Source organism: Daphnia pulex, chromosome 3 (genome assembly GCF_021134715.1).
Source record: "Daphnia pulex isolate KAP4 chromosome 3, ASM2113471v1".
Classification (NCBI taxonomy): Eukaryota; Metazoa; Arthropoda; class Branchiopoda; order Diplostraca; family Daphniidae; genus Daphnia; species Daphnia pulex.
In genome coordinates, this window is record NC_060019.1 from 10,604,595 (window position 1) to 10,616,660 (window position 12,066).

At 43.6% G+C, this 12,066-nt stretch overlaps 1 protein-coding gene across 1 annotated transcript; it reads left to right on the plus strand.

Moving 5' to 3' along the window:
- Positions 1 to 2,363: 2,363 nt before the first annotated feature.
- On the plus strand, positions 2,364 to 8,730 carry LOC124191442 (extensin-like). Its single transcript, XM_046584650.1, has 2 exons — positions 2,364 to 2,701; positions 6,276 to 8,730. Exon 2 carries the CDS (start codon positions 6,276 to 6,278, stop codon positions 8,538 to 8,540), a length of 2,265 nt encoding a protein of 754 aa, XP_046440606.1. The 5' UTR covers positions 2,364 to 2,701; the 3' UTR covers positions 8,541 to 8,730.
- Positions 8,731 to 12,066: the final 3,336 nt, after the last annotated feature.

Consider the following 12,066-nt stretch of genomic DNA (forward strand, 5'->3'; position numbering starts at 1 on the left):
TAGAAACTCATTTCTACAACGGCTGCAGAAACTTGATTGCTGGCTTTTTCGACCTGTCATTCAAGAAAAACAAAGAGAAAATCAAATGATGTAAGACAATTGTACGATGAGTATAAAAACAAAAGCGTACCCTGGCCAATTTCTGCTGGGGTTGCGAGTCACCGACAGGTAGAGGATTATCGGTTTGATTGTCTTGTTGATTTTCTGCTCGTTCCTGTTGATGTCTACGAATCCTGTTGTCTCTCATCCTGGGCAAACTTCTTGTTTTGCCTGTTTTGGCCGCCTTCTGTTTGTTCGGTCGCAATTATTTCAAACCCGCCGGTTCTAGAAGGGAAGTTAAAAAAGAAAATAAAGTCATTCCAGTCTAAATGTTCTATGCGGTATAAATTAGAGGAAAACGTTCGAGATTGTTACTAGCCCCACATCGAATTTCGTGACTTGAAGCACGCCAAGCCATTCAAATGTTTTATAATTCCCGGAAAAAAAATATCTGTTTTTCTGAATCTATAATTGGTGTGGCCAGTAAATTCATGTCCTGATTGCGCCACAAAGAGATAACATTCAAGTGTTCTTGACATTCATTCGAAATGTAAAATGTGAAGCGATACCAAATCGCTAATTTGACTCTAACAAAACACAGTTGTCACGGTGGCTATACAAAGACACAGAAGGGGACGTACTGTACTTTTACTTTCACCTCTTTGCAGTCGACACATCTGTGCAGCTGGGCAGAAAACGATTTCAAAAAAGCCTTTTGTCTAAGACAAGGCCGAATTACGGCAATTCTTCTCTAAGGAGACACAATCTTCTCACGATCCGGTTTCAAATCTTGACATCAGCTTTTACTTATCTTTCACGCAAACAAACGTCAATGAAGACTTGAGGGAAAAAGAGAAACGAGCTGGTTGACCGTAGGGAGGAGGCCCAGTCTAGTTAATTGACTACAATATGAATTATTTTCATTTCTTCTTCTTCTTCTTCTTTTTCTTTTTTTGTAGATTTCATTCCAAGAAATGAGTAAATCAGTGCGGGACCTTGGCCCCACTCTCAGTACAACACCGGGTAGAAAAAAAACGACAAACAAATCTGACCACCATGTTCACATGGACGGTAATAATCGTCCAAATTTTTTTATTTGCCTTCAACCTTCCATTGTTTTCCATTTGCTCACAACTTTTCTCACCCTAGAAAATAGAAATCCCTGCTCTAAACTACTGCTGCCAAGACATTGATCCGTACTCACGCCTCCAAGATGTGAAATGGAAAGGCAGAGGCAATCGTGACGTACCCGGATCATAATGACAGAAGGCGATCACGAATTCTCCAATAACCAAAGAAAGCTCCGAATCAGGTATTTGCAGACCGCCTCCTACGCTTTCTAAGCTCGCGATATGTACGAAACGCGCAAAAAAAATTCCAAATGTTTCACCCACTCGCGAAAAAAAGATTGTGCATTGTGTGAGTCTCTAAGTTATGTGATGGCTGTGTCGCTTTTCGAAAGTCTCGGTGAAACCAAGCGGTCACTATGCGGCGCCAAGGTTCTGTCGTCTGTTCAAACTCGCTCATCACGAGCAAAAGTGTACTAAACTAAAAGCTGATACCAACTAGCACATGAGAACAGCTCACAGCAAGGTCAGAACCAAAACAACAAATTTATCAACCGCCGGACCAGCCAAAAGCCCACGCCCTCATCAGCTCACGAAATACTCAAAGACGAGGTCGAAACCGAGAATGAGATAGGTACATGGTAAACTGATCAAACACATTTTCGAAACGCAAAACCAAACCCAAAGAGAGCAGAACATTCGAAGGGCATGCGGAAACTGTAGCAAACGTTCCAGCGAGATGAAACGCACAATTAAAAACGATGATGTGTCGAGTATTTTAGAAACAATTTGCATTGCATCAATGCGGATGCTGGAAATCCCCTTTCTTATCTCGGGTGAACAGATGTTGCTATTTAGATCCAACTCGGGAGAGAATCCCCTTATGTTTATTGCACCAACGGTGGAATTCCTAAAACAAGTTCGTGATAGCCCAGAGCTAGATATGGTTGCGGGAGTGGATGATTCATTCAACAGTCAAACAGCTACACACATTTTACAAATATTCTTTTCGTTAGTGACTATATAGCGTGCATCACTTCCGTTTTCACGGTAAAAATGAGTCACATAGTGGAACCAGTTGGAAATCCAGTCTTTCACTTTACATCGCTCCAACTGCTGGCCGTCGAGTTCAAAAGAAAGAAAAAACAAAAAACAATGTAGCAGGAATGTTACACAACATTGCGGAGGTGCCGGAAGGTCATGTTATATTCCGTGTGAGATACTACGTAACGAAAAAAGCGCGAGCGGGCCCAGTCTCCGACTCGCCGCTAGTGTGGGAGTTGGCCCGCCACACAAAAAATACGACTACCGAACAGAGCACTACTGCTTCCGTCAGTCGCTGCTTCGACTCCGACCCAACAGGAGCTCCAAGGAAAAAGAGAGAGCGAGTTTAGCTTTCACTTGGGTTTTTTCTTCTTCTTCTCGAAAGAAAAAAAAAGGAATTTCCAAATACATCAGATCATCAGAGTGTGTCCCTCTCACCTACAGTTATTAACAGTTTTTAGCCGTGCAAAGTGCGAGTGGAAAAATCATTGGACAAATCCGGAAACCAGACTGAGAGACCGGACGGTCTCTGATTAAACACACGGAAAAAGGTAAACGCAATCAACCGCATTAAGGCGTCATTTTTTAATATTTTTGAAAGTCCACGTGCAAGAGATTTCCCATTCAACGTGTCCAATTTTTATGGACGGCGGCTCAGGTTTCTTTTTCTTTTGTAATCTGCCATTTTTGTTTTGTTTTTTGGCTTTTTGTTTTTACTTTACGTGTCGTGTGTGCTCTTAAAAAAAGACATGCGTCGAGGGAGGAGGGAAAGTTTCTTCTTGTAAAATATCCTAACGCCAAACGCTTATTCACTTTGCCAAGAAATAAGACTTGCGCATCGTTTGGCCATTTTTCACGTGCATCACGATTGCATCAAAGATTCTCCGCCCGTTACGACACACACACACACAATAACAGCCGGAGAAAAGAAAGAAAAAACAACAACAACAATTCTTTTTTGGCACCCAAACTGCATCGACAGTTTGCGCCGCGCGTTCCTTGTCGCTTTCTCCAGATTCTCGCCGTACACGACAAAAGAGAGAAAAAGTGGAAAATAACAAACAACAACAAGAGATGGAAAAGTGAGAGTACGATGGCTAAACAAGATAGGAAAACTTGCAAGTCAAAACGGCGCGCACATATATAAAAGTGCTCGGTCTACTTATTTTTCGTCCTTTTTTTTTTCTTGGGAAGGGGGGGGGGGGGGGCTTGCCCGAAATGTCGCAGCTGCCAATCGATCTTGAAGGCAACAAAACATTAACGGCGACCGTCAACTGTTAAGCATCGGCTGGACCAGTAACGCGTGGAAAATAATCAGGGGACGAAAAAAAAATAAAAAGAGAAAAGCCCGACCTTGTCCCCAATCTTGTGAGGGTTTTTTTTTTTTTATTTTTTCCGTTTTTTTTCCACACACTGAAATGAATTACGGATGGATTTGTCACAGTCATCTCTTTGTTAACGAATGAAACGACAGTAGTAGCCTCCATCTTCTTTCAGTGAGCGATTACAACATTCCTGCACGCAACAAGTCGCTAAAAAAAACCCAGCCTAAACACAGGTGGGCAACCCCCCAAACCTTCGTTTGCTGAGTTCTGCTGTAGTGGCAAAGTCGATCCATCCATCGAGTCTTCACTTAACAAGTTGGTGGAGCTGAGTCAGCTGACAGCTGTAGAGGAAACAGGGGGGGGGGGGGAAGAAAGCGGGAAAGACAAGAAAAAGAGATGCCCTTTTTGAATGTTGTTTTATTTTAGAAGAAAGAAGAAGATCAGGGCGGATTAGACGGCCTGAAGAAGCTCGCGTCCTTGGCCCTAAAAGCCATTCAACGGTATGATGAATTTGGCTGTCATGCGTTAAACTTGAATAGAATTACAAGTCGCTTGGCGGGGCGAAACGAGGCTGGCTGGCGTTCAAATTGAATTCAGACAACGAGTGGTGACGTGAATGAACCCAAGACAAAAGAGAATCCAAAATAGAAAAAAAAGGAAAACGAGCGAGAGGATGAACAAAGTGAAAATGTTCAACAAAGGCCGGTTATTATAACCCCGTGACACTCGGCGTGAAATGGGAATTTTCACCGTGAACCCACGAAAAAAGCAGAACAATCGCCCGGCACCCACCAAAAAACTCTTGATCTTTTCTATATACTCCGCCCATCCGTTACCAATTGGTAAGCGAGAGAGGATCTACTTTTTCTTTTTTAGGTGAAGGTTTTCTTCGTGCAATGCAATCAGATTCGAGAGAAGCGGGCGAATCGAACGTGTTACCACACATTTTCTTTGATCGCTTTGCCGTTGTTGTCAATCTTGTTTTTTCCTGCCCTCTTTCTTTCTTTTATTCGTCAACCACGGGTCAAGGGAACGGAACTGGAGACATTTTTAAATTTCATTTCGATTGCCTTTTAAAGAAGCCATCCGTAATTCAAATGAAGGTACGTCTCTATCGACGGACCGGTCGGATCCACCCCGTTTAAAGACTCAATGACGTGTAGAATGATTGGGCAATTAGTTCGGACTTTTCTTCCTTCTAAATGGTTTTCTTTTGTCGTTATTGCACTTTAAAATGCGCCCGATATGGACTGGCGACAAAGAGGATTGAGAGGTAGGAAAAATAAAACGAGTGCGTCACGACTTGAAATGGGTGGGTGAGAGCGGGCGCCAGCATTGCCCGTGGCATGACTCGGGGCATAGGCATTAGATCAACCGAAAAAAGATCCGCGTGCCAGTCGCGGTCGTCTTTTTCACGTAACCTTCATCCTGAATGTAAAACGACCGTCTCTCTTGGCGCTTGCCTTTTGTGATATCGTTGGTTCCAATCAAACGAGACTGCCATCGGTGCAAAAGGCCATTTCACTAAAAAAACAAAACGACCCCCACAAACAGCAGCCGTTCAGTTCCGCTGCGCGAAATAGCCACTTGGTCCCGTCACCGACGAGGTGCGGTATATGCAAATGACCATTACAATTCCTTATCGAGATTGGCCCCCCCCCCCACCCACCCTTCTGACGACAAATACGGGATGGACAGATCAAAGCGAGGCCAAAGAACCATCAGTATACATATGGGAAAGCCCTGCTGGTGTCGGAGAACTTCCCGATTGAGAAACCGGAATCGAAAATGCACCCTTCTTCGAGTTGGTTGTATATTTTTTTGTTTCGGCTGGATCACGCCCAAGTTTGCAATTCCGAATAAAAAAAGAAGCAATAATAACATTTGAATCGAATCAAGGGCACAAACCATGAAGCCAAAGCGTCAATGCCATCTTTCTCTTTTTCCAAGAGGGCGAGGCGCTCCCGACTCGGACAGATGTTTTATATTGGAAACATTTCCGCCTTTTTCCCTCCCCTGTCTAACAAATGACAGATGTACGAAAACGACGCTGCAAACAATGAGCCAACGACGTAACATTGTTCGAGAAGGCGCTGAATAAATTACCGATGACACTAGACAAGGCTAAAGACTTGATTTACATTCTCAATGTTTAGTATTAAAAAAAAACGGCCAAATGTCGTAAAAATGGAAGAGTGTGACCGAAAACATAAGAATACGGTCCAAGAGATACGCACGCGTGTGTGTTTTTTTTTACTTCGTTTTCAAGGTGAGGATATCGGTCGAAATCAAGGGTAAAGGCTTCCGTGTTGGCGGCGCATACCAGGCGGAACACAAAGTAAAAAAAAAACAATAAAGTCTAAGCGTAACAATTAAAGCCGACCTTGGCAATGGGTTTTACCGATCTGAGACTGTTCCTAATGGCCCATTTCAAATTCTACAGTCTATTTAACGCCGAATTTTTTGGGGGAATTTTGATTGGGGGCAAAGTGGTAAATAAAACATTAGTTGTTTTAAAAAAACGAAAAATAAATTAACGAAATTAGATTGCAACAAGTGAGAGAAGCTGAGACGAGAGAGTTAGAAAGTCGTTCAGGTGAGACGTATAACCCTGGAAATAGAAAAGCACACGCCTTTTTTCAACATTTCGTCTACTTGTAAATGCTACCGTCGTGTTTAGCGAGAGGCTAAGGATTGGTTCGAATGCTCAAACAAGGATATCGCATTGATTCAACTGGTTTTTCTTTCTCTTTTTTATTCTAAAACTGTCTCTCTTTATGGTTCTCCGATTCTGTTGCAGATGTGGCAGCACCCAAGGTTAGCCTGGGTCTTGGTGGGGGCGGCCCTGCTGTGTTTCATCGCGACTGCAGGAGGAGTGGAAGGCACCGATCATAACAGACGTCAAGCCCCCAGATGGAGATGGCCGGATGAAGCTCCATCTCGGGTAGGCGCTGGTCGCTTGATACCCGTCGGACGGCCAGCCGCTGCCCAATTGCAATTGCAGCCCGTAGCCCCGCAACACTCGCAGTTGACGGGCAAATTTACTCCGATCGAAAATCTACCCAGAACAAGACCGTTGGCAACCGAGAAACCCGAAGCAGCCATTGTGGCATCGCCACTTCCTCCCGTTCCAGCCAAGGAGCCGGTGGAAGTGGTTAAGATAACGAGCAATGCCGACATCGATCCACCAGCCAGCGCCAGCGTTAAAAATGCTTCAGCTGTTCCTTTGCTCAAGGATGCCGGCAAGCCGGGAAACCCGTACATCTTGCTGAACGATATTTTCCCACCGCAAAACAGCATCCGCACTAGAGAACAGGAAGAGGCTAATTTCAATTCACTGCACAACAAAGATCTGGGCGGACTTGACCCAAGCGAGGTCTACCTGGCCGACGACGATCTTTTCGTCGTCAGAGGATTCGATTTCAAGAAACCCTATTCGGCCGATCCTCCTGGACCGCCAATCAGCGACTACCAGGCCCCGGCTCCTTTGCCACCTCCGCCGCCAGAGCCCGGCACCGTTTTCTATCCGAGCAACGAAACGGACGCCACTTTCAACTTTTTCAATCCCGATTTCAACAGCAAGGATCCGAGCGATTTGCCATTTTTCCCATTCGTTCCAGGCGGTTTGAACGAGAACCACGGACAGCAACCGAATTTCCCAGATGATCCCAATTTCCTTCCTTTCCCTTTCTTGCCGCCGCCTCCTCCGCACTGGACAGAAGAAAAGGAGTTTGATGAAAACGATATTCGTGATCCGTTCCAGTCTGGTGGCCCAGTTGGTGGTAATTTCCCTTTCGCTCAAGGTGCACCTCCACCCGGACAAGGCTTCGCACTATTTAACGGCACACAAGGGCCACCTCCGCCATCCGGATTGAACGGTTTCCCAGGTCTCGGTGGTCTTCCACCATTTCAAGGTGCTGGCAATCCTCAAGCTGGGCCACCACCAGGAGGCCTACAAAGACCACCTGGATTCCCTCCTGGAGGACCTGGAGGTTTCCCGCCCAGCAGCCAAGGAGGAGCTCCTCCACCACCACCGACAAGTGGCCCGAATGCCAACGTCACGCTCGTAGATGAAGACGAAGACGTGCCATTCACGCCATTGTTCCCTGAACGGCCCGTCGAATTCTACTATCCCACGCACAACACCACAGCCCAAGAGCCAGGGCCGTTCGGTCCGGGTATTTTCGTTCCACCGCCACTCCACTTTTTCGCCCCACGCAACAAATCTGAGAAAATCAATGTGGACATTTCCCCAAAACTCTTCCTTCCGCCTTTCAATCTTCCCAATTATTATCAAAAAGTGTCCGCGCCGGCTGCCCGTCCGCTCTCGCCACGACCACAGCAACACCCTCCAGGACACTTGCCGACGAGCCAACATGATGGATTCTTTGGTTTCAATCAACAAAAAGTGCCAGCTTACAAACCGATTCAACCCAATCCCTACACCAATAATCCCACGAATGCCAACGAGCAAAGACCTTCCGTATTGCCGGCCAACGTCCAATACGCGCCAGTGAAAACTGTTCTTCTCGACACGAATTACAAAGAAGTCAGCAAACTACCGCAGCTGCCGCAGCATCAGCCGTTCGGGTACAGCTACCACCAGGGCCACCCGCCGTTCCACACGCCACTCGATCCGTCGGCGTACGGCCCAGGAGCTCAAACTCCTACTTCTCAACCTGCCCAACCCAACTACAACATTCCCAGCCAACAACATCCTCTTTATTTGCCTACAAAAGGGACCACAGGGGTCAGCTTGGAAAGCGACATCGACGTCAACTATAGACCACAGAGGCCGGCCATCAACCCCGACAGTGAGCTCATCGATCCGGAACTACTCAACCCAAAACCCACGTACACGAATCCAAACCCGACGCAGAATTGGAACCCATACACGGCCGTGTATGGCCACCAAGTTCAACCCGCGAAATACGAATCACTGAGCCAACCGACGGCCCAGCAGCCGACGGTTGCGGCCAGCAGTAGGGAAAAGCCAGCGAATTTCGTCGCCGTCTATCGTATCGGCGGAGGTAGCTACTCGTACAATCTAGGCGGAGGAAGATGAAAATCATCCACTCATTTTTTTTGAATTTGGCAATACATTTCAATCGAATTTTTCTCGTGTGTGTCTCATCTTTTATCATTTGCTTTTATGCCTTAAAATGTTTGCTCGCTCCACTGTTGTACAGTCATTCTTCGTGTATGCAATTTCGAACGAGAAACAATTAATCGAAATAAAGGGCGATCTGTTGGAACTGGTTTTGTCAAAACTCTATAATTTCCCTTTTTTACCGACAACATGCCTATTATGAAGACCAGTTTTCTGGACAACAACAAAAAATACAGTCTGCTTTCTTCTTATGAAAGAGGGAAAGGACAGCGATGTCCCATTCTCCACACAAGAATTTTGCTTCGACATTTTTTCCCGGCCGTGACCCGAATGACTCGAGGGCACGCTAGACCTCCTGCCCCCCTCTGTTTGGCCGATCACGATACCTTAATATCTTTCGAGGAAATTGCAGGTGAAAGTGCAGGACACGGTACAGACCCTCCCTCGCCAGCCCATAGCTTTTCTGCTTTTCCCCGTAAGCAAGTTTTTCATCTTCATCGTTTTAACTCTCTCCGTCGGAACAGTCAGACCAGGAAAAAATTCCGGACGATCATCAAAGTCAACACGCAAGTGGCGGAGAAAAAAAAAATGCAATCAAGCCGTAAGGTGAAAAAAAGGGAAAGGGATATCAAAGCTGCGTTTAATCAAACGACAACAATGAGGCTCGTGTTCTGTTAGCCGATTAGCAACGATCTCGAGAGTGGCTTCTTTTTTCTTTTTGCTATGCAAACCCAAATTGGAGAAAGTGGCTGTTTTCGCTCATTTAGGAAAAGGGCGTACATTTGTTCATCAGTTATTGTGTGTAGAGTCCAGAACATCTAGAGCGCAATTATTATGCAATTCAACCAGTTGAAATTGAAACGAGTAGGGAGGGCGGCTGACGGTAACTGTACAAATCCCTCATAATCCCTTTCTCTATTTCGCGTGTCTTGTAGAGGTTCGACAAGAACTTTCGAAAATGAAAAAACAAAACAAAAAAAAAGAATATGTTGTTGCTCTTGCCTCCGAATATTGCCAGTCAAACGCCACCTATCCCACCGTTCTACTTATTTAAAAAAAGCACTAAACTGTCTATAGGTTCGGTTGGTAATAAAGTACGTGCAACCAGGGCCGTTTTTGCCACAAAAAATGACAACACCTGAAAGTGAACCTAGACATAATGAAAGAATCATGGTGGTCGGTTTCACTCTGTTTAACGTCATCCTACTGAGATCACCAACACGCCAGAATCAAGTCTATCACGACAGATGGGCAATGACCGACAAGCCAATGTCTGCCGTACCGTGGACACTAAAACGCAGCGTGTGATCGGGTCTGCTTCGTAATCGAGTGAAAAGTCTCCACAGTTGGGGAGGTTGTAACCTCCCTTCTCTTTTTTAATATTCGTGCGCATTTTCGACTAAATAGAGTAAGGCCAAATGAAGTGTCTTACCCTATTTTAGCTCTTCTTTCGTGAGTTCGTCCAAGCTGCTCTACGGTCGTGCAAGTAGACTTAGATGGCGCACGAAATAGAAAGGTGTGCTCAGGACATCTTACAAGCCGCAACAGCCACAAGCCAACAGAGTTATTTTGCGCATACAATACGTATGAAAGCTAAAATGGTCTTCGATGAATTCGAAAAATGCTACCAAGAACCGGACAAGTTATAATTTAATTACTTGGTGACATATTATGAAATTCGATGATTAGAAAGACTTACCTTTTTGTTTACATCATTTGCATCTCCTAATTTGTAAAAGCTATAAGCATCCGCTGGAGCTGAAAACCAAGAAGCGTGTTGGAGCATGTATTCATGCGACAGTAGGCTGTTCAAAAAGATGAAGAAATCATTTTTATTACGTCAAGTATTATTATAATTCGACCAAACTCTGGAGCTCTAGAAAGAAAAGATTTAATTACCTATGCTGAAAATAGCGTCACATACAAATTATTATCGGTGTAAACATGGATTTTCATGTTTAAAATCCGTTCTGAGAAGATAAATAAGATGTATAAAAAATTTGAAATGATTGCTTAAGATGAATTTCTCACCAGACAAAAACAAGGTTTCTCGTGCCAAACACTAAATACCCTAGTAACAGCGAAACCTTCAGAGTGCTTTCACCGAAAGATCATACTCTCCAAAAATTCATATCTCCTAAATACTGATACTGAGAATAATTTTTTTTATAACAGAAGCGTAATAATTATTGACAACTTTTTATTATTAAATTTACAGTTTACCTCATAAATCGATGAATAACAGATAGGTGCCAATGCAAATTTCAAAGTTAATACGTCCCACATGCGAAGAGTGAGACAATCTTCCTTCTTCCCAAACGCATTAAGTCCTTAGTCACTCTGAAATTTAAAACACATTTGACAAACGAAGTTTTTTTTAATGTAAGTATTTGTAAAAATATTTGTAAAAATATTCTCTAGACTGATCGACTCAATAAGATATCCGGAACGGAAATACTTTGAACTTAATTATAAAGATACACATACCTCAGTCCATAATCTTCATTTGTGGTTACCTTTAGAATGTGAAATGAGACATCATAAACATGGGAAACATTGTTTGATTTAATTACCATTATAGCAGTCTGCTTCAAATTGATGATATCTTGGAAAACACTCTAATCATCAGGCTCAACAGTAAGTGGTAGAGTTTTTCAATGTAACTCAACACAGTTGTACAGGTGGTCATGTTTCATTGTTGAAGGCGGGTAACATAATGTTGCAGGGATATAGAGGCAAGTAAGCAAGTTTTCTAGAAGAGCTTTGACAAAAATAATTTCAGTTGATGTTAAATTTGCATGTTGCAGACATCACAAAATTCTAGGTTGTGCACATCCATCAAGATGCTAAGTATCAGCTAATAATTTGAAGTGATTTTCTTGTGACAATTTACATGACTTGATTTCTAAATTATTTGAGGTGTTCAGTTCTTCTCGAATTTTCTTCTTTGAATGTTTGTATTGCACGGTACTACTTTAAATATTGCTGCATAAATTATAGCTGTGATAAAGCTAAGTTTACCTATTCTGAATTTATTTGCTGTAGAGCCAAACGGAGGACTTATCGAGGCCCAACAAAAGGGAAAACGAACTTCAACTCAAGATACACCAGCAAAAATGCCCTGCAAAAATCCATTTTTTCAATTGTTTGATTTTTCCAGATTTGCAAAATTTGTGGAATACGATACCGACAGAGCAAAGTAATGTGCCCTTTATATAGCAGTTTCTTTTACTACTCAAATCCATTTTGAAAAAGAACAACTCATCCATCATCAGTGAGAATTCGTAAGAAAAGAAAACCACATTTTGAATTATTATTCCGTCTGCTTAAACTATGTATCGATACGTGAGTTTTCCCGATTGCGATTCTTCCAATCGAAGCCGTTCCATTTATTCTCCATAGATGGCGTATAGTGTTTTTAATTTGGCAATTCCGAGAGTAGTGATTGCTGATTGGTTAATGTAACTTAAGGTAAGATGGT